General features: G+C 51.9%; 1 protein-coding gene across 1 annotated transcript in view; it reads right to left on the bottom strand.

The window, feature by feature from the left end:
- Positions 1-22,875, bottom strand: part of bcar1 (BCAR1 scaffold protein, Cas family member) — a 29,113-nt gene extending 6,238 nt beyond the window's left edge. Inside the window, 4 exon segments of the mRNA XM_062461377.1 lie at positions 527-556; positions 558-674; positions 12,767-13,429; positions 22,410-22,875. Of these exon segments, the coding sequence (XP_062317361.1) occupies positions 527-556; positions 558-674; positions 12,767-13,429; positions 22,410-22,421 (822 nt within the window). The 5' untranslated portion in view covers positions 22,422-22,875.
- Positions 22,876-23,519: the final 644 nt, after the last annotated feature.

Below are 23,519 nucleotides of genomic sequence, written 5' to 3' on the forward strand. Positions count from 1 at the left end.
CCTCCATCCCACTCTCCCTCCATCCCACTCTCCCTCCTTCCCACTCTCCCTCCATCCCACTCTCCCTCCATCCCACTCTCCCTCCTTCCCACTCTCCCTCCATCCCACTCTCCCTCCATCCCACTCTCCCTCCTTCCCACTCACTCACCCTCCATCTCTCTCTCCTTCCACTCACTCACCCTCCATCCCACCCTCCCTCACTCCCTCTCTCAATCCGTCCCTGCCAGGAATGGAGGACCTCTTCTAAAAATAGCTATGAAGTCAGACAGATGCCCTGAGTTAACACACACACACACAGAAACACAAGGGGATACTCTATATTCCCAACACATCAAATGATGATGTGAGCCACTTCACAAACATATGAGTGTGAGTGTGTATCTTGGATTTTGAAACGATTCTCAGGGACTCTCGCGAACAAGTGTGTGGACACATGCTTATGGCTTATGCTTATCCCTGCTTTGCTCAGTCACTACCTGTGTGTGCGTGTGTGTGTGCGCGTGGTGTGTGTGTGCGTGCGTCCCACCTGCTGGTTGTACTGAGCGCGTGTGGGGGGGAACATCGTAGATGTCCTGAGAGGGGAGGAGGTGTCGCGGGGGGACGTCGTACTCGTCCTGCTCAGCCTTCCCCGTGTCGTACACGTACACCTGACCCACCCTGGTGGGAACCACCACCTGGGGGAGGGAGGGAGGGAGGGAGGGGGGAAGGGAGGGAGGGGGGGGGGGGGGGGGGAAGGGAGGGAGGGGGGGGGAAGGGAGGGAGGGAGGGGGGGGGGGAAGGGAGGGGGGGGGGGGAAGGGAGGGGGGGGGGGGGAAGGAGGGGGGGGGGGGAAGGGAGGGGGGGGGGGGGGAAGGGAGGGGGGGGGGAAGGGAGGGAGGGGGGGGGAAGGGAGGGAGGGGGGGGGGGAAGGGAGGGAGGGGGGGGGGAAGGGAGGGGGGGGGGGAGGGAGGGAGGGAGGGGGGGGGGGAGGGAGGGAGGGGGGGGGGGGAGGAGGGAGGGGGGGGGAAGGGAGGGAGGGGGGGGGGGGAAGGGAGGGAGGGAGGGGGGGGGGAAGGGAGGGAGGGGGGGGGGAGGTTAGTCATGCTCTGGGGTACTTGACCAGTTACAGTATCTTCCAGGGTGAATGTATACAGTATGATGCACATAATATGTCATATATCCAGATGTATAGAAATATAGATAGATGTACAGTAAGATAAATAGACAGACAGACAGACAAACACACACATACACAATACGCCCCTGTGTCATGTCGGTCTCTATGATGCCACTATGCTCGTCAGCGCTCGGCTGTGCCCCCCTCTGTGTGTTTATGACCGTGTCTCCCTCCTGTCACACCCTCCCAGCCTGCCTCATAGTCTGACCTCACCACAGCTCCAGCCTGCCTCATAGTCTGACCTCGCCACAGCTCCGTCTCTGCAACCCCTGACCCCTAGAGTCCCCCCCCCCCTTCCCCCACACCCCAACTGACAGAGTTGTGGACGAGGTCAGGGCCCAGGCTGTAACAACAGAATAGGGGTCCTGGCAGGTTGTCGTGGGAACAGGGGCGGTCCTATTGTGTGTCTGTTTAAACGCAGTATTATAGTCTCAGGCTAGAGTCAACTGTCTAGTCTGGGAAAGAGAAACAAGCTGCCTAGCATACACACACGCATATGCGTACACACGCGAACCCACATCATATCATACTACACCATAACACTTTCAGACTCTGGTGAAATTATGTTTGCCAGCAATATTAGTACCTGAGGTCCTGTTGCTATATTTATGTGTGTGTGTTCCCTCTGATTTCCTGTAATCTCGGCGAGCAATCGATCAGCCTCAGGCCAGGATAATACCAGTCAGGAAATGCTATCTCTCCTCCAATCAGAAACATTTATCTTTCATCAAATCATGAGTTTCTATAAGGCCACTAGTCAGGACAGATATCTCAGATCATCCCTCTTGGCTACCAACGTGGTACACTGTAGAAAACAACTGCATCAAACACACACATACACTCCTGGCTATATCAGCCATGTTGGCTAGACAGATGGGTTCTATAATACTGAGAGCATGGATTCACACTCGACAACACAGAGAATGAAATCCACTAGTTATCAATAAGCTAGAATGGACAAGCACTAAAAGCAATCCAATCTCCATTTAGATAGATGGACGGAAGCACACACATGCTTGGAGAGGCACAACCCTCCTCCCTGATCTGACCATCTCACACACACCAGAACACACCCAACACACACCAGAACACACCCAACACACACCAGAACACACCCAACACACACCAGAACACACCCAACAAAAGATAGAAATCCTCCCCAGGTCTGTGTTCCTCCTTTCTGTCTCTAAACCTCCTGCTTCTCCTCCCCCTCCCCCCTCCCCCCTCCCCCCTCCCCCTCCCCCCTCCTCTCCTCCCCCTCCCCCTCCTCTGCTCCCCCTCCCTCCATCCCTCCCTCTCCCCCCCCCTCCCCCCCCTCCTCTCCTCCCCCCTCCCTCCATCCCTCCCTCTCCCCTCCCCCTCCCCCTCCTCTGCTCCCCCTCCCTCCATCCCTCCCTCTCCCCTCCCCCTCCCCCCCTCCTCTCCTCCCCCTCCCTCCATCCCTCCATCCCTGCTCTGCAGTGTGTGTGTAAATAAGATCTTTCTCTTCAGGTGGAGCCACTTTCACACACGTTTACACACCACAGGGGTCCCAACTTACACATCCCGGGACACACACTTCCACACACTCTCTCACACACACACTTACACACACTCTCTCACACACACTCTCACACACACTTACACACACTCTCTCACACATTTCCACACACTCTCTTTCTCACACACACACACTAGTCAAATAAAAACATTTGTCCCATGAAAAACAGAAATCCCACACACTTATCGACACGGTAAACTTGTCACAACACACACCACTCACACACACACAAGACACATGACACATACACACACACAGTGTGTCTCACTCACAAACCACACTCTGCTACTGTGTATGTAACACAAACACACACCCAAAAACAAACACACACATTGACAGTGAGCGTTTGTGAGATTATTGACAGGTCTAAGTGACAGTCAGAGATCTAGCAGTTAACTGGTTCCTGTATCGATCCGGCCTAATGATCAGCTAAGAGGATTAAACCCAGCCCTCGTCATCATCACCCCTGACCAACCACTGTTCCAGGTGCTGTTGGTGTTCCTGCATGTGTGTGTAAGTGTGTTCGTGTGTAAGTGTGTACTAGTAACTCCCTAAAAGCAGCTAGCATAGCTGAGGGTGGATCAATATCATGAATGATCAATGAGGCTCAGGGGTAAACCTATGGGTATGTGTGTGTGTGTGAGTGTGTTGGAGGATGTGGCCTGATGTGCTGGTGGTGCTGGTAGGTGCTGGGGGGGGGGGGCATCAGGGGTATGTGTCCTGGATAATCAATACGGGTGAAAGGTTTTTGTCAGTGAAGAGGGCCTGTTGGGGGGGGGGGGGGGGGGGGGAACTCCACCAGCTGTGACAACATTCATGTCAGCGTTCTATCCGCCCAGGTTGAGCATGGCATTAACGGTGAAGGCTTGTGTGTGCGTGTGTGTGTGTGTGGACGGTGTTCTCTGACCAGCCTGTCACCAGCCAGCAGCTCCTCTCATTCAGACTCTCCTATAGCAGGGCTCGCCACAGTGACAGGAACAGATTGCGGGCCTCCACCCTCACATCTACTCCGGACCACTCTACCCCCGTCCAGCTGAGAGACCCCCCAACCCCTCGACCACCACCCCCCAACACTGACATCTGACAGATTAACCTCTTATTGACCCCTGGCAACTGAGAGTCAAATGAATCAATTAGAGGTAGCAACTCAACTGCTGCAGTACTGGACTAAAGTAGAACCTTCAATAGCATTGTTACTGTTACTGCAACTTGACCTGATCTGCTGCACCAGAATGTATATCATGATCTGATGTCTGTTAGAGAGGGTGTAAAACAAGGATAACACAGCCTGAACCAGAACACGCTAGTAACATAAACCAGAACATGCTAGTAGCGTGAACCAGAACACGCTAGTAACATAAACCAGAACATGCTGGTAGCATGAACCAGAACACGCTAGTAACATAAACCAGAACACGACCAGTAACATAAACCAGAACACGCCAGTAACATAAACCAGAACACGCTAGTAACATAAACCAGAACACGCCAGTAACATAAACCAGAACACGCCAGTAACATAAACCAGAACACGCCAGTAACATAAACCAGAACACGCTAGTAACATAAACCAGATCACGCCAGTAACATAAACCAGAACACGCCAGTAACATAAACCAGAACATGCTAGTAGCGTGAACCAGAACACACTAGTAACGTAAACTAGAACATATTAGTGACATGAAGCAGAACACGCTAGTAACATTAACCAGAACACGCTAGTCATGTGAACGCATGGAAAGCGATAAGAGCCATATAAGGCTAACAGGAAGTGTTTGTGTGTGACCGGGGTCACTGGGAGAGTTGAGGCTGGCTAGCAGCAGGCGCCCTAGGGGCCAAAGTCCTTACACACACACACACACACACACACACACAACACACACACACACACACACACACAGGAGGGCTGAGCTGAAGGAACTTCACACACACTGTTTTGTCGGAGGGATTAAAATTCATGAACACGCGTACACACACTCGCTTACACACACACACAAACAATTCCCTCCAGCCTTAAGGGAGGCCATCTGTGGCACAAGCTGGGCCATTCTCTTTCATGGGGGGTGGAGGGGGGGGTAGTGTAAGGAGGGGGGCTGTGTGCTGGCATGCAGGAGTCATTGTTCAGCAGATGACCTTCTCCCCTTCTGTCACCTCCCTCCCTCTCTCCCTCCCTCCCTCCCTCTCTCTCTCTCTCTCTCTCTCTCTCTCTCTCTCTCTCTCTCTCTCTCTCTCTCTCTCTCACTCCTTACTCCCTCTCCCTTCCTCCTTCCTCTCACCCTCCCTCCCACTCCACCTCCTCCTTTTCTCCCTCCCTCCCTCCCCCCTCCTCCACAGCCTGCCGGCTTGTTGCTTTAAGTCTCAACAGACAGAGAGAGGAGCGTGTGTTGCTTCTGGATGGCATCTCTCCCGTCTCCTGTCCCCTCCTGTCCGTCGACCTGTCCATCCTGTGGTGTTGTGCTGGCCCTGTTCATCCCAGAGCTGTGGCTGACCGCTGGCTGAACTGACGGGCGCCAACACAGAGCTCTGAGGATGCTCGACGGACTCAGACCTCCGGGGTTATATCTGGGTTTCGTCCCGTATTTGAATCTCTACGCTTTCCGCGTAACGGCGTTCGGCCTGTGGTCTTCACCTCTCGGTGCCACCGGCCGTCTCTGGAGGAAGGCGTCCCTCACTGACTTGCTCCTCGCAAGGTTTCATCCATTTTCTCTCTCTCACTTTTCACGGGGGTTTTTCCTCAAGTGCTCCTTGAGGGTTTAGGTTGGTATGGGCATATGTGAAGCCCTCTGTGAAATCGAATTGGATTCGTCGAATTGGATTCGTCGAATTGGATTCGTCTTATGTGCTACGATTATCTAGTCTGATGACCTCCACAAGGCTGCCCCTCTGTCTGTCTGTCTCTGTGTCTGAGCACCATGGCAGGCAGCCCCCCTGCCCATCCTGGCCTGCCGTCACGCACCTGGTGCCCTGTGGCAGCGTTGGGTTTAGCCTCGGATGGGTCGCGTGGACGGGTCCGTCTGGCTTCGGTGGTGGTGGTGGTGGTGGGGGGTCGGGGGGGGGGGGTCTGGCATGAGGTGGGGTGGGGCGGCTGCATGGCTCCTGAACCCAGGGTGGGGGGAGGGGGGGGGGTTCTACTAATCTGCTAAGACACCCTGGACAGCCCCCAGCTAGAGACACATGCCCCACATAGCTGGGCCAGAGGGCTGGGGAGGGGTTGGGGAAGGGGGCTGTGTGTGTGTGTATGTGTGTGTGGGAGGGGGCAGTGTGTGTGTGTGTGTGGGGGGGGGGGTATAGCAACAACCTACTGCTGCCCACATCTGTGACAGTGTTTTACTCCAGATTCCCCTCGTTCAGTACTTCATCTGTTCTATCTGTCACCTTCCTGCCCCCCATCCCTCTCTTTTTTTTCTCTCTTTCTAGCGCACTGCCTTTCTATCTCTCCCTCCATCTCTCTCTCATCACCTGGCAAAGCCAGCTTCAGGTCTGAGCCCTGCTCCGGGCCCCTCTGTGCTCAGGACAGCGTTACCTTGGAAACGCAGGGGGGAAGATAGGAGCTCTAGTGGTGACAAACTGGACCGGCACAGAACAATCCCTCACTACTGTCTGTGTGTGTTAGTGTGTGTGTGTGTGTGTGTGGATCGTTTGTGTGTGTAAGCATGAGTGTGTGAGCACATGTGTATGCGAGCGTGTGGTGTGAGCTTCTTGTCTCCCAGAACAAAGGCGGTCTAGACGTCTGTGATCTCTGATAGCCCTGCTCTTTGATGAGGCCTGAGGGCCACTTACTCCCCACACCGCCCTCACACTGGGTGTGTGTGTGGTGTGCTTGTGTGTGTGAGTGTACATGTGTATGTGGGTGGAATATGTGTTGTACTATGTGTGTGTGTGCGGTGTGTATATGTGAGGTGTGTATGTGTTGTGTGTGTGTACATGTGTATGTGGGTGAATATGTGTGTACTATGTGTGTGTGTGCGGTGTGTATGTTTGAGGTGTGTATGTGTGTGTGTGTGTGTGTGTGGAGGTAATGACAGGGCCCTGGGTAGAGCCTGTTTGAGGAGTCAAACCCACCCAGCCCACGCTCCACTGGAACTCCAGCTCAAGGCTCTCATCTCTCTCTCTCTATCTCTCTCTCTCCTCCCTCTTTCACTCCTCTCTCTATCCCCCTCCTCTCTTCCTTCCCCCCTGCACTACCAACTCTTCTGTTACCAGTCTACCGACCCCCTCCCCAGACACACACTCACACACACCCCCTCTCCCTCCACACACTATCAGAGCAGAAAATGAGTCCACAGCAGGTAATAAAGGGGATCTGGGAGGCAGGAAACAAAACTCTCTCTCTCTGTCACACACACACGCATACACACACAAGCATGCACAGGCACACACACACACACACAGTAACCTCTGTGTACTCCTCTGTAGTACATTACAGCAATACAGTGAATTCAGTCTGAGGACAGTGGACAGGCCTGGAGATCTGTCTCTCTTTGTTCTCTCTCCTCTCTCTCTTTCTCCCTCTCTCTATCCCTCTCTCTTCTCTCTCCCTATTCCTATATCCGTCTCTCTCCTCTCACTCTCCCACTTTCTCTCTCTCTCTCTCTCTCTCTCTCTCTCTCTCTCTCTCTCTCCTCTCTCTCTCTCTCTCTCTCTCTCTCTCTCCCTCACTCTCTCTCTCTCTCTCTCTCCCTCTCACCCTCTCTCTCTCTGTCTCTCTCTCTCTCTCGCTCTCTCTCTCTCTCCCTCTCTCTCCGACACTCCTCAGGCATGTGCAGTGATGTGGGCAGAATCAAAGAGTCCTTTCACTAGAGAATACAATACTAACTTTGCCATCAGAGACAGAGCCTCTGGTGATGTCCTGACTGACTGACTTACTGGTTGGTTGGCTGGCTGGCTGGGTGGCTGGCAGGCAGGCTGACTGACTGGCTAGCTGGCTGATTGGCAGACTGACTGACAGACAGACTGGTTAGCCGGCTGGTTGACTGACTGACACAGCCTAAAGGCGATCTAGCTCAGTACTCCCCCTTTGCAGAGTGTGATAGTAGTGGCTAGCTGTCAGCCAGGCTAGCAGAGATAGCGGTGGCTAGCTGTCAGCCAGGCTAGCAGAGATAGCGGTGGCTAGCTGTCAGCCAGGCTAGCAGAGATAGCGGTGGCTAGCTGTCAGCCAGGCTAGCAGAGATAGCGGTGGCTAGCTGTCAGCCAGGCTAGCAGAGATAGCGGTGGCTAGCTGTGAGCCAGTCTAGCAGAGATAGGGGTGGCAAGCTTTGAGCCAGGCTAGCAGAGATAGCAGTGGCTAGCAGTCAGCCAGGCTAGCAGAGATAGCGGTGGCTAGCTGTGAGCCAGGCTAGCAGAGATAGTGGTGGCTAGCTGTCAGCCAGGCTAGCAGAGATAGTGGTGGCAAGCTGTGAGCCAGGCTAGCAGAGATAGCATTGGCTAGCTAATTGAGCTCTGCTGTCTGCAGGCCTCAGGCTGCAGAGGGACTAAGCAGCTATGCTGAGGGCGCACAGCCTAGAGTAGTGTGTGTGCACATGTGTGTGTACTTTATCTGTATTCCCAGCAGTGCCTTTTAGGCTTGTCATTATGTGCCCTTCTCTCCTGGAGCTGAAATCCACACATTGCTGAGTGTCGCACTCAAACTCAAACTCACACACGCACACACACAAACACGCGCCCACCTCATCTCTATGTTTGAGGACACTTCAGAGCCATCACCTGCATTACTTAACTCTCTGTAGTCAGACACATCCATCCATCTCTCTCCCTGCTTCGCTTTCTCTTTCTCCTTCTCTCCTGTTCCCTATTCCTTGACTTTGGCAATCTGTATTCATGCTTTAACAAGCACCTCCATTCTCTCTCCCTCCCTTTACACCACTCCCCCTCCAATAACCCTCCCATCCTCTCCCTCCACCCCCTCCCCTCTCCCTTCACCCCCTCCCCTCCCTTCTCCCTCCCCCCCTCTCCCTCCCCCCCCTCCCCTCGCCTCTCCCTCCACCCCCTCCCCTCCCCTATCCCTCCCTCCACCCCCTCCCCTCTCCCTCCCCCTGCCACTCCAGATAAGATAAGCCCCCCAGTGCAGGTGAGGCTGCAGGTCTGAGACACATTGACTTTCTGAGCAGCCTGCTGCAGTGCTTACTATTGGTTGGCTGTTGCCCAAGAGTGTGTGTGTGTGCGTGTGTGCGTGTCTGGCTGCTAACAGGGTCACTAGAGATAGAAGGTGATAAGCAGGTTCTGGTAATAATCACACAGATCCCAGTTCAAATACACCGCAGCTCCTATGCTGCACCTCCTTCCACACACACACACACGGGCACACACACAAACACGAGCATACACACACAAGCACACACACACCTAACCCTTGCTAACTGCAGACTACAATAGGCCACTCATTCTGGTGCAGTGGTGACTGGTGATGTTGCTAAGGTACTGTGTGTCACAGGGGATGAGGGCAAGGAGAAAAGGAGGAGGAGGATGAAGGGACAAACTTGCAGAAGTGTTTACTTGAGCACTTGTTTGTGTGTGTGGGTGAGTGGGCAGGGAGAGACGTGGTTTTGGCACAGCACAAATAGACGAGGTTAAGAGAGTCCTGAACCAAACAATGTGTGTGTGTGTTTTGCCGTGTGTGTGTGTGTGTGTGTGTGTGTGTGTGTGTGTGTGTGTGTGTGGGAGGAGAATTCCAGGCATGTGCCAGGGCTTTGGGGACGCGTGCCGCCACACCCCGATTAGACTTTCTTTTTGATGAGGCTTCATGGACCAATCACAGTAGCTCCAGCTGCTGCAGCTCCCCCCCCCCCCACCTCACCTCCCAAGCACACACACACCCGCACACACAAACACACGCAGCTGAGAGGGATCAGGGCAACCCCCCCTCACCCTCCGAAGGCGCCACACTGGGGGGTGAGGATGGTCCCTGGTACCAGCAGGACATTGTTACGAAAGTCCTCCCCCTTCTCTCTATCCTCATCCCCCTTTCTCCCCGCTGCCTGGTCAACTGTTGCCAGGCAATCTGAGAGAGGGGGAGAGAGAGAGAGAGAGAGAGAGAGAGAGAGAGAGAGAGAGAGAGAGAGAGAGAGAGAGAGAAGAGAGAGAGCGAGAGAGAGAGACAGACAGAGAGAGAGCGAGAGAGAGAGAGAGAGACAGAGACAGAGACAGACACAGAGAGAGAGAGAGAGAGAGAGAGAGAGAGAGAGAGAGAGAGAGAGAGAGAGAGAGAGAGAGAGAGAGAGAGAGAGAGAGAGAGAGAGAGAGAGAGAGAGAGCAGTGCAGCTGTAACTGGCTGGACACACACTGGATTAGGCTGGAATGTCAGGAGTGCATGTTCAACTTTCTATTGTTCAGTATTCCACCACACACAGGGTGTGTGTGTTAGGGTGTGTGGGCTAGTGTGTGTGGGTTAGTGTGTGTGGGTTAGTGTGTGTGGGTTAGTGTGTATGGGCTAGTGTGTGTGGGTTAGTGTATGTGGGTTAGTGTATGTGGGCTAGTGTGTGTGGGTTAGTGTGTGTGGGTTAGTGTGTGTGGGTTAGGGTGTGTGGGGTAGTGTGTATGGGCTAGTGTGTGTGGGTTAGTGTGTGTGGGTTAGTGTGTGTGGGTTAGGGTGTGTGGGTTAGTGTGTATGGGCTAGTGTGTGTGGGTTAGTGTGTGTGGGTTAGTGTGTGTGGTTTAGGGTGTGTGGGTTAGTGTGTATGGGCTAGTGTGCGTGGGTTAGTGTGTGCGGGTAAGTGTGTGTGGGTTAGTGTGTGTGGGTTAGTGTGTGTGGGTTAGTGTGTATGGGTTAGTGTTTGTGGGTTAGTGTGTGTGGGTTAGTGTGTGTGGGTTAGTGTGTGTCTCGCTGTAACTGAAGACTGAGCTTCAACTCGATCAGTGGAGGAACCTGGAACAATGGCTGCATGTTTCATCACTCTCCAATTAGTTGTCCTCCGAGAGTGTGTGTGTGGGTTAGTGTGTGTGGGTTAGTGTGTGTGTGGGTTAGTGTGTGTGGGTTAGTGTGTGTGTGGGTTAGTGTGTGTGGGTTAGTGTGTGTGTGGGTTAGTGTGTGTGTGTGGGTTAGTGTGTGTGTGGGTTAGTGTGTGTGGGTTAGTGTGTGTGTGGGTTAGTGTGTGTGGGTTAGTGTGTGTGTGGGTTAGTGTGTGTGTGTGGGTTAGTGTGTGTGTGGGTTAGTGTGTGTGGGTTAATGTGTGTGTGTGGGTTAGTGTGTGTGTGGGTTAGTGTGTGTGTGGGTTAGTGTGTGTGTGGGTTAGTGTGTGTGTGCTTTCATGAGTGGATGTGTTGTAAATATGTATGTATAAATACTTTTATATATACGCAAATTTACTGTATATGTATGTACTTATATGTGTACGTGTGTGTACGTGTGTGTACGTGTGTGTGTCTGTGTGTGTGTGTCGGCTCGATGTCTGTCATCTCTTCCCTCAGCAAGAACTCCTTATCTCATAATGAGAAACTGGCAGAGGTAGAGAGGTATTGTGTGTGTGTGTGTGTGCGCGCGCGCGCGCGCGGTAGATGGTACAGCAGGCACAAGGACATTGATAACAATAGAGGACATTCCCAAGGTAAACGTATGAAAGCTGAGCAGTTATATAGCACAGCTGGTAACCCTGACCTACTCATCAGACAATCTCCACGACATCTCCACCAAGATAACCAGCTACCTTCTCTCCACATTCAGTCTCTTCTTCTGTTCCTATCATCTTCCTCACCTCCTCCTAGATGCCTGTTCCCTCTCTACCTCGCTGCTCTCTGCTGTCTAGTGTGTGATGAGGGTGAGGATGACACCAGTGGCATTGTGGGGGACATTCCAGAGGTGTGAGGCATTGTTCTGGAGCGTTCTAGAACCTTCTGGAGGAAACTCCCGGCTTCCTGTTCTTCTGGGAGCTTCCCTGACTTGATAGGCTGCAGTCAGAAGGAACTCTGCTCTGATAGGCCGGGGGTCAGTAGGGACTCTGCTCTGATAGACTGGCCATCAGAACCTGCTCTGGTTGGGTATTACAGTACACAATACTTGATCAAACTGTAATGTAGTCTTTGTGATCAGTTGCATGAATGTATGTGCTATACATAAACATTCTTTGATTTCTATATATGAATGGAACTTTGTTTCATTCTGTACTAAATGTAACAATACTAATTGTGCTAGCTTGTAGCTACTGTGACACTGTCACATACATATGGGGGGGGGGGTGAGGGGGGGGGGGGGCTGGGTAAAGAGGGGGAGTAGAGGGTGAATTAATTAAGAAAGAAAAGTGTGTGTGTGGGGGTGGGCATCTCTCCTACAGGGACCAGCTGTACCTTACTGCTGCACCATCATCATCATCACACTCCACTACACACACACACACACACACACAAAGCATCACACTCCACTACACACACACACACACACAAAGCATCACACTCCACTACACACACACACACACACACACACAAAGCATCACACTCCACTACACACACACACACACACACACACACACACACACACACACACACACACACACACACACACACACACACACACAAAGCATCACACTCCACTACACACACACACACACACACAAAGCATCACACTCCACTACACACACACAGCATCACAGTACACGACACTACACATACACCGCAAAACACTCCACTTCACAGTGTTGCTCACACATATGGCTCAGTGCACCTTAACAGGTCTGAGGGGTGTTCCCTGGAGAACACACACACACATAAACACATTCATTTTCCCTCTTGTCTGGAGCCTAAGACGAAGCGCTTACACACTGTCCCCCGGGAAATATCTTGAATTATTAAAGACTGTATTACGTATTCTTGTGTATCCGTCTTACTCTCCAAGCCCACTTTTCGATCCTTCCATCACTGTTGTCTTTCCTTTCTTCCCTGAGCCTGAGCGACAGACAACCGTGAGCTGTTTACCAAAACTAAAACAGCCAATTTCTTTCTTTCTCTGGTTGAACAACAACAAGCGAACGACAAAAACAGGAAATCAGCAGGAGAGGATGTCTGAGTTACTGCACAGGGAAGTGGTGGAGTGTGAGGTCTGTGTGCTGGGCTGCACCAGTGTCTCTCTGTGTGTCGTATCTCACCTTGCCCAGGGATTTGGAGGATTCCCAGCTCCTCATCTCCAGAGAAGGGGGGATCTGGTAGATGTCTTGAGGTTGACTCATAGAGGGGGGCACCTGGTAGATGTCCTGCCCAGAACCAGGCCCCCCGGCTGGGAGAGGAATCTGGTAGACGTCCTGGCTCGGAGCTGGGCCTACGGAGGGGGGAACCTGGTAGATATCCTGGCCTACAGGTTGGTGTTTTTTCTGGGGGGCCTTGGGCGGTCCCTGGGGAGTTGGGGGGACCTGGTACAGGCTCTGGGGGGAGGGCTTGCCGTGGGAGGGGGGCATCATGTAGATGCTGTCGGGCGTGGCAGGGGCGGGGCCGGGCGTGGAGTAGGCAGGGTGCATGGAAGTGTACTGGGAGGAGGGAAGAGGCTTCCTATAGCCCCCCTGCAGGGGTGGGCGGGGCAGCGCGGGGCCGGAACTCGTCTGGGGAGTGGGAGGAGCGTGCTTGTCGTACATGCCCACCAGGATCTTGAGGCGGTTGCCGGGGACGATGCCTTGGCGCCCATGCAGGGAGCAGAGCCACCAGCCGTCCAATCCCTGTGTGTCGCGCTCCAGGACGGTCATGATGTCACCCTTCCGGAAGGACAGCTCATCTGGAGACTCCGCTACATTGTCGTACAGCGCCTTGGCCAGAACGTTCTGGAAAGACAGGAGAGGAGGAGGGTTAGACTGCTAACCAGCATGAACTGACATTAACAAACACCAGCATACAATGTCTTGGCCGGAACACAGAAGGAGCTGAATTAGACTTTGCTAGATGTTTCTAACTGAAATAACAGAGGAGAGGAGAGAAACTATCAGTGATAGTATGTCCAGGGGTTCCTGTATCAAGCTAGTCCTGTTGGGTTAAATAACAATACGTCCCACAGCACACACACAAACCATTCGCCAAGCACAATGAGCAAACAGAGCCACCCACTCACTCTTGGACTCTTTGAAACTAAACCAATATTTGTTGTTTCTCTGTGACCAGCACCACCCTCCCTCTGCCTGTATCCCTCCCTCCCTCTGTTTCCCTGAATCCCCCTAGCCCTATAGAGGACTGAAAGTGGCTGGCATAGTGCCAGCTTTCTCTCTCTCCAACACACACACACACACACAGGCTTTGGGTCGCAGACGGCCCTCCATCACTGTCCCTGGTCTGAATGGGCCCCTTCTGATTGGTTAATTGTGAGGGGGCACTTCCTGATTGATGTTGTCGTTTCCTGTTGTCCAGGGAAGTGCCTCTCTGTGTTTATTATCAGGCAGAGAAGAGGAGAGAGTCTATGTGGTCTAAATCACAGGGAGTTGAACAGACAACATACTGGTTAGCCAGCCATTGTTGCTGTCAGTGGTGCTGGTTACAAAATGGTCATCATGCAGGTGTCAGTTAACAACTACAGCAGTTTCTGTGTCTCTGTGTGGTGTGTGTGTGATGTGTGTGTGTGTGTGTGTGTATATGGTGTGTGGTGTGTGACTGTGTGTCTGTGGTGTATTTGTGTCTCTGTGGTGTGATTTGTCACTGTAGTGAGTGTGTGTGTGTTGTGTGACTGTAGTGTGTGTGTGTGAATGTGGGTGTGTGGGTGTGTGTGAGGCCAGAACCGTGGAGCTGTTCTTTCGATGGTCTGAGGAGTGGTGTGATGAGAGGAGAGGACAGCACATACCAGCCTCTGTCCTGGGATGAATACCCTGTCTGTCTCCCCACTTAGTCCCTGTCTCTGTTTCTCTCTCTCTCTCTCTCTCTCTCTCTCTCTCTCTCTCTCACACACACACTCAAACTCACACACTCGCTCAAACACACACACTCACGCGCACACACATATTCACACACACACACACACACACACACACACCACATAGACACACACAGCTCATTGTAGACACTGAGAGGTGGTCTTGGTCTAGCAGCTGTCTGCGATGTCACCATGCTGCCCAAACACACACGCATGCACGCACCCGCGCACGTGTGTACACACACACACACAGTACACCCGACACAAGAAGGCATACATTCACACAGACTGTCTCAGAGCAGTCAGATAATGGGTGTCTCTCAGTCCCCCCGTCCAGCAGAAAGGCCTGATTGAGGGCCGGCCAGTTTAACTCACTAGCATCTTGGCAGGAGCTGAGCTGTTGCTCTTCAATCTCTTGAAAGCTCAATGTGACCAGCAGGGATCTAACCTGGTTCGCTAGCTCCCTGAGTCAAGTCGGTACATACAGTTTACCATTGGACCAAGAAGGGCATTGTGGTCCGAGGGGGAACATTTCACCCAAACCTAATCAAAACCTGTCTTTCTCATCACAACAGACTGGATCCAAGACAGATCTGCTGAATCCATCGAGGGTTTTCTCTAAACGGTTGAGCTAGCCTCACAACAGACATCCTGGCTAGCCTAGCTACTGTACGGGCAGCAGCTACAGCAGCTACGAAGGGTAATAAATTATAATGACTTCATTTACATCCCTACTCTTAATCTCTGTCCCCAGCGAACCTGTGGTGGACCTACATACAGGGATTGGGGATTATGATCATAGATTATGGTAATATATTATGGTAATGTGGAATGTTTCACCGGGGTCGGTTTGTTTCGGGGACAAAGACACAGTGAGTGGGTGGGCTTGTACGTCATACAGATTGTCCCTCTCTTTCTCAGAGAAGAGAGGGAAAGAAAGAGATTCTTCTGTCCACTTCCCTCAAAAGTTCACTTCCTGTGGGGCGGAGCCAAGCCTCCGGAGGACTGATGACGTCACCTCGAGTTGAACTTTTATCTTCATAAGCTTGAAGGCTCGTCTGTTGGCTGTAAATCCTCCTCGTCTGTTGGCTGTAAATCCTCCTCCATTAGATCTTTTTCTCTCTCTCTCTCTTTTTCTCTGAAACAGGAAGTGCCTCGGGAGTGATTCACGTGCTGCTCTGATTGGCTGTGAGTCAATGACTCGTTGCATTCTAGAATCCCCCTGCTTGTATTTGTAGTACACACCCACACAGTGCACACACACACACACACCAACACACACATTCAAGTCTCACACCAACACTCACACCAACACACACACATCTCACACAAAAATACTGACCAACACACCAATACACACACATACCACACCCTTGTGAGAAAAGTCTATTTTATGACCATGTCTTCGTCAGTGAGGCATAAACAAAACTAACTCTAAATGAGTCTAGATGACCTGAGATCGACACGTCCACATTTACACAGAACACAGCAGACTGGAATATTAGCCAACCGATCGAGAGGTCTCAGGTAAAGAGAGACCATCTGCTAAATGAACAAATCACAGGACGTTTACACACACAACCACATAACTCTGATACACAACTCTGATAGTGATGAGCTGGTAGCATTCTGCCCTCAACCCTCCTTACTAGTCAAACCAGCCTGTGCCATTTGAATGTGCTGTTGCTACAACAGGCTGGTCAGGTGGTCATGCGGCCATGGTAACCTGCTGTGACCATGGAAACCTGCTGTGAACTCTGCTGTTTAGAGTGGAAACAGGACAGAAGGACAAACTAATATCACCCGCCACTATCTGGATCCATTGACCAGCATGCAAATCCGTCTGTCATGCTAACTTGCTGTGTGACTGTGAAGAGTCAGGTGGTTTGCAATGTGAGCGTTACTCTACCAATACGGCCATCATGGTATCCCAGAACCCTGTACATGCTGCATGACATGCCATATCTCCATGGGGATAATCACCATGGTAATGCGTTGGTCTAAGCCCCCTCAACAAACACACACACTAGCTCTGTCCCCACAGCCGACCAACGCCAAACTTTTATTATACCTCCTGGGAAGAAAGACAGGTTGAAAGCAACACAACAGAGGGATATTCATCATCTGAAGGCCTGAAAGTTTATTGATTTGCATTTAAAAGGCTGTGGGGGCAGCAGAGTGCAGCGGCTCCCAGGCTGGGGAGAGACTTGAGAGGACAGGACTCAGACCACACGGTCCACATCGACATAGACCTGCCTTCCCCAAACACAGCCTGCCTCTGGAGCAGGGAGACAGAGGAAGAACCTGAGACTGAGGTATGGTTACGAGCTGAGAGAAGAGAGAGAGAGTGAGAGAGAGAAAAAGACAGAGAGAGGGGGGGAAAGAGAGATAGAGAGAAAAAGAGAGACAGATATAGACAGACAGAGAGACAGAGAGAAAGAGGGAGAGAGAGTAAGGGTGCAGGAGTAATGGAGGAGGGCTGGAGGTAGGGAGGAGGGACGGAGGTAGGGAGGAGGGACGGAGGTAGGGAGGAGGGATGGAGGTAGGGAAGGAGGAGGGACGGAGGTAGGGAGGGAGGGGGGACGGAGGTAGGGAGGAGGGACGGAGGTAAGGAGGGAGGAGGGACGGAGGTAGGGAGGGAGGGGGGACGGAGGTAGGGAGGGAGGAGGGACGGAGGTAGGGAGGGAGGAGGGACGGAAGTAGGGAGGGAGGAGGGACGTAAGTAGGGAGGGAGGAGGAGGGACGGAGGTAGGGAGGGAGGAGGGACGGAGGTAGGGAGGGAGGAGGGACGGAGGTAGGGAGGGAGGGGGGACGGAGGTAGGGAGGGAGGGGGGACGGAGGTAGGGAGGGGAACTGGAGGCCGTTCATTCACACAGCCACTGAACAGGAAGTAACATGACAGCTGGTGGAGCGCGCTCAGTGCCGACAGGTCAGAGGATGGGAAGGCATGGTGCTGGGGTGTGTGTGGTGTGTGTGTGGTGTGTGTGTTTAAGGGGAGGAGGGGCAGGGTGGCCTTTGTCTTCTGCCTCTGCGTGACCCAAAGGGACAAACACTGGCTCACAGGAGGGTGTGTGTGTGTATGTCTTGTGTGTATTTGTCCTAAAGGCACAGGACCTGGGCACACAGGGTAAAAAAAAAGCCTGATGAACTTTCCTCTCCTCTCTCCCCACTTCCTCCTACACCCAACAAAAGCAGGACAGCTATAAGTCATCTCTGGCAGACAACTCTCTGCTATTTCGCCCTTTTGTGTTTCTTCTCCTCTATTCTTTCCATCCTCCCCCTCTGTCCCCCCCCCTCTCTCTCTGGTCTCTCCTTCCCTCACTCCCTCCCTCCTTTAAACAAACAGCCAGACAGTTCCAGGGAGTTTTATTGGTTGAAAACAGATGGACCCGGTAGACAAAACAACCTCGTCTCCACTGATGATGTCACGGGACCCACCACTATAGGTAGGAAGAGACGAGGAAGAGAGTCGAGACATCACAAAAGTCCTACGACAGGGAGGCTAGGGGGCTGAAAGGAAATGTTTACTTATCGGTGTGGGGTCGATCACAGTAACTCCCCCAGTCTGCCCATCATCTCCACACACACACACACACACACACAAACACACACACACAGACACACACACGTGTCTGGTTGTCGCAAAACAGGGCCTGAGTGAATGGAGAGATGTGACTCAGACTGTCTGATGGAGATCTGGTGGTTGTCTATCAGCAAAGACTCAGACACCACACAGACACACACACACACACACATAAACTCACACGCACATATAAACTCACACACAGACATACACACACACACCTGCACACACACACATACACTCACAGCATATACTGAAGGATTTGCTCCTTCTCAGAAAACAGCAATTAAAGACCAGCCCATAATAACCCCAGCTATCCATATGTGGCTACCCATAGTTAGTGAACAGATGACCACGCTTCTGCTTACAGCCAGTCTGCTGCTGGAAGCCACACAGCCCTGGAGGAGACTGGAGGACCAGACGGGACACAAACAGCCCAGAGAGAGCACACCTGGCTGGAGAGCAGCTCTCAACTCGGTCCAAGTGGAGGACATTTACATTTACATGTATGCATTTAGCAGACGCTTTTATCCAAAGCGACTTCCAAGAGAGAGAACATGAGCATAATAATGGATGAAGTGATCCCGTTTACATATTGCTGAGAAGCCTTGACATTGGGATGTGTGTCAAGCAGGTATTGTTGTGTGTGTATGTGTGTGTGTACGTGTGTGTCTACGTGTGTGTGTGTGTGTACAAAAGTTTGGACACATTGTCCAAACATTTGACTGGTACTGAATGTGAGTGTGTGGGTGTGCTTGTGTGTGACCCTCTATAGTAGTGTATGTGTGACCCTCTAAGGTAGTGTATGTGTGACCCTCTAAGGTAGTGTATGTGTGTGTGACCCTCTAAGGTAGTGTATGTGTGTGTGTGTGAGTGACCCTCTAAGGTAGAGTGTGACTGTCTAAGGTAGTGTGTGACCCTCTAAGGTAGTGTGTATGTCCCTGGTATTCACAGGGCAAGCCCAGACCCGTTTCCCTCCTACTCCAGTGCGTCCCCCTTACCGGAACATTCCACAACCTCACACACACACACACCTCTCCAGTTACATCACATTCCAGGACTGTAACACATTTACACACACATTCACACACTCACCCTCAAAACACATGCAAGCTACACAAAACAGAACAACACCCATACGCACAACACCAAGGGAGATCGACCAACCAAGTTTGATCTCAGCACAATACCTCAGTCAAAACATCAGCACTCCCACCTAGGCGATACTGAGGAACAGGACCTACGCAGTCCTGTTTTACTGTTCTGCTAAGGTGTTCCACACTGCTGGCTGAGCAGTGAGTCATCTGTAGGTGTCAAAGCAGATTACAAACCTCTCTCCAGACGATCCTTTTTCCTGTCCAGTCAAGTTTGAACAGCACAGGAAAACAACTCCAAAACCTATAGCTGCAGGCTATGACTAAGGCTGGGGGCGCGACCGGCTGCCTGGCTGCCTGCCTGTTGCTCAATGCTGAAGTGGCACACACACAGGTTATGCTAAGCTAACCAGTGGCATATAGACAAGCTATGCTAAGATAACCAGTGACATATAGACAGGATATGCTAAGCTAACCAATCAGACACAGACAGGCTATGCTAAGCTAACCAGGGGCATAGACAAGCTATGCTAAGCTAACCAGTGAAACACAGACAGGTCACAATAGGCTAACTCGTGGCACACAGACAGGCTATGCTAGGCGAACTAGCTAACTTTAGGTGAAAACAGAGGCAGCATGTCTGCTGTTGTCCAAGTTAGGTTAGCCTAGCCAGCTGTGAAGTTTGTGAAGTTTTACTGTTGTTATTGACATAATGTTGAAGGCTTTCTTTGTATCTCTCACACACACACACACACACACAAACAGTGTGACACACACACACACACACAGTAAAAGACGAAGGACAAGGTCAAAAAACATGGCTAATCTCTCTGTCTTCCTCTGCTCTCTCTGTCTCAAACACATTAGCAATGGTCAAAACATGTTGAGAATCCGCTCAGTGCCCAGTCATAAATCCCATAATAACAGGACTGAGAGAGTGGATGCAATCCCTCTGCACAGGCCCGACGTCACGGCAACATCAGCCAAACATTCCAGTGGTCTGCAAAAAAGAGGGGGGCTGAATCTAAAAGCACTGCAAGCCCTGACACTGACTAGGATCCCCCCTCCCCTTCTCTCTCTCTCTCTCTCTCTCTCTCTCTCTCTCTCTCTCTCTCTCTCTCTCTCTCTCTCTCTCACACACACACACACCAGGGTCCGAATGGCTCCCACACTTGTGGTTTAATCTGTACCATCTTAAAGTGAAACTGTGGCAGAATGACTTGGAAACTACCACGTCCCACATCTATAAAGAGACGAGACAGCTTGTGAACGATTACATCTTACACCAAGCCGTAAAATCTACTGTAAACGACTCGTCGCATTCACATGTGTCCGAGTCACAACGACATGTCTACGAACATGACTCAGTGAGTGTGTAAACTTCTACCCTGGGAGTGTGTCATTCCCAGGTGTGTCTCTTTCTGCAGGTCAAACGTGACCTGTTCACCTGTGTGAGTCGTGTTACCCCCAGGGCTGAGTCACAGACAGCGCAGAGATCACAGCAGCTCTCTGAGGCTGGGGTCCTCGTGCCTCTGCTGGGGGGGGGGGGGGTCTTTTATGGAGGTGGGGACATTCCTGGGACATTCCTGGGCTGAGTCAGATAGCCAGTACCACCCCCAACACAACTGTCTAACCCTGCCCACCCCAACCCACCACACCTAACCCCACCTAACCTAATCTATGTCTCCTAAAACTCCCCCTTCAATCTCCCCCTAAAACTGCCCCAAATATCTACCATATCCAACACTCCCCCCACCTCCCCTGCCTCAATCTCTTGACCCCCCGTCAACCTCACCCCTCGGCCCCCCACCATTCTCTAACATGCTCCGGGCCGGCCTCCCCTCCCCTCCCTCCCCTCCCTCCCTCCCTCCCTCCCCTCCCTCCCCTCCCCTCCCTCCCTCCCTCCCTCCCTCCCTCCCCTCCCTCCCCTCTAAGGTATGGGGGGAACCCTTCCCTTCTATACATAGACTGTTTTACTTCCTGCCTGGTCGACTCCACAGCCCCATTAGTGTAATAGCTACTACTGTGGCTACTGATTGTATAATTACACGCTTATAATCTGTCGGAACCAGGACAGGTTTCCTTAGCAACAGTTCTGCAGGACTGGTTCGGTCCTTTTACCGCCAATTACGTTACGAGTTACGAGTGTGACCGTTCAATCTCGGAGGACAAAAGATGGGTCCATCCCAGCCCCCCCCCCCTCCCCCCCATGCTGAACTATCCATGTAGCTACTTCTCCCCCATGTAGAACTGACCTCCATGTAGAATGACTCCCTTGTCAAGTCACTGCACTACAAGCTGTCAGAATGCCAACACTTTCAAACAATAGCAAGGAACGAACCACCGCTGCCAATGCCCAGACCACAACACTGCCCCTCTTTCTCCTTCTCTCACTCACTCACTCTCTCGCTCTCCCTCTTCTGTCCCATCTCTCTACCTCAGCTTTCCCCTGACCCCGTTATTCTCTGCTCTACTTTCTTCTTTCTCTTCCTTCGCTCGCCATAAAACCTTAATCTCTCTCGCCATTCTCCTGAGTCAGCAGTGCAGGGCAGAACAGCAGAGCTCCACGTCTCTCTCTCTCCAGTGTTTCTCCCTCTATCTTCTTCTCTGTCTTCCACGCTCCCCTCCTCCCTTCCAGAGGCTTTTTACTACACAACCACACAGTTTAATCCGAAGCTGAACTAAACACAAACACACAGGCTAAACTCTACACAAAAAAACCCTACAACTGTATTACTTACTTTTAATCCTATTACTATTACTTGAACTACTTCGGCTGAGCTACGTAATGCTGAACTATTCTACTCCTGACCACATTTACTTCAGTAAATGACTGAGGCACTTTGTAAGAGCTAACATGTCTTCGACCTTTCTTGAATACACACACAGCCATTACACTCAGACAAACCAACAACCCGAACCAGCACATAATAGCACAGCACTCAAACCCCTGCTGGGAACCAACAAAAGGTAGGAATCCACAGAAAAATGTTAACTCAAGTTCTCCCCCCTCCCCTTCTCTCTCTCTCTCTTACTCTTTCTTTCTTTTTGCTTTTCTCCCCTCAGACTCCTTCCCTCCCTCTCCGTTTTCCTCTCGTTCACAGCTGGGGTATTTAGCATGTCCTGCTAAAGTGTTCACACAGCTCCGAGAACAGCAAACACACACACACATTCGCAAATAAACGCGCGTGCACACACACACACACACACACTCAAGAGGACAGACTCACCAGATAGTTCATTTTGGGCCCGGTGGTGAGGTCCGTGTGAGGGAGCTGTGTCCGGGGCTGAGATTCCACCCCGTGCGCCTGCTCTCCCTGTCTCGCTACCAGCAGGCTAACTTCCCAGGCTGTGTGTGTGTGTGAACCTGGCTGGCGATCTGTGGCTGAGGCAGACCCTAACACATTCTCCTTCTACTGTGATCTCACACAGGAAGAATGACACTGTCTATCTTCTCCCTCCCTCCCTCTCCTTCTCTCTCTCTCTCTCTCTCTCTCTCTCTCTCTCTCTCTCTCTCTCTCTCTCTCTCTCTCTCTCTCTCTCTCTCTCTCTCTCTCTCTCTCTCTCTCTCTCTCTCTCTCTCTCTCTCTCTCTCTCTCTCTCTCTCTTTCCCCCACCTCTTTCTCTGCCCTCACTCGCTATCGCTCTCTCCCCCCTTGCCTTCTTTCTCTCTTTCTCCAACTCCCTCTCTCTGTCTCCGACTCTCTCCAGCCTGAGGAAGAATGCGCAGTAACCCGACACCCCCCCCCCCCCAGTTCCTGCACAATCCCGACATTCCCTCTCCCGGTCTACGATTGGCCGAAGGTCCTCTTCTTATGCTAATGAGCTTTGCCCTCTCTCTCCCCCTGGCTGTGTAGAGAGCTCACTGCCTCAACTGCAGCTCTCAGGAACACACACAAACATGCCACACACACACACACACACACATGCCACACACACACACGTTTAGTAGACACCATCTTTCTTGCCTTATTATTCAAGTCTATAGTCAACACATTCTACATTTCCTCACACACAAACACACACACCAAAACACCCAGTTACGTCCACGGAACACCTTGTATCGCTCTTCCGTGTTACTGACACCGTGTGTGTGTTCCGCCTGCTTTAAGTTAGGGTCTTCCAGGGCACCCTTTAGAGAACACAATCGATACAGACACACACACTCCTCTGGGTGAGATCATGGGTGCCAATTACCTGCAGAGCCAGTCCAGAAATGACATTACACCATCACATTAACACACACACACACACACACGCCACACACAACACCCACACACAGATATTACGCCATCGCCTCACCCTCCAATCCAATTAGTCTGTCCATCTCTGCCAGGCCC

Source organism: Osmerus eperlanus, chromosome 5, assembly GCF_963692335.1.
Source record: "Osmerus eperlanus chromosome 5, fOsmEpe2.1, whole genome shotgun sequence".
Classification (NCBI taxonomy): Eukaryota; Metazoa; Chordata; class Actinopteri; order Osmeriformes; family Osmeridae; genus Osmerus; species Osmerus eperlanus.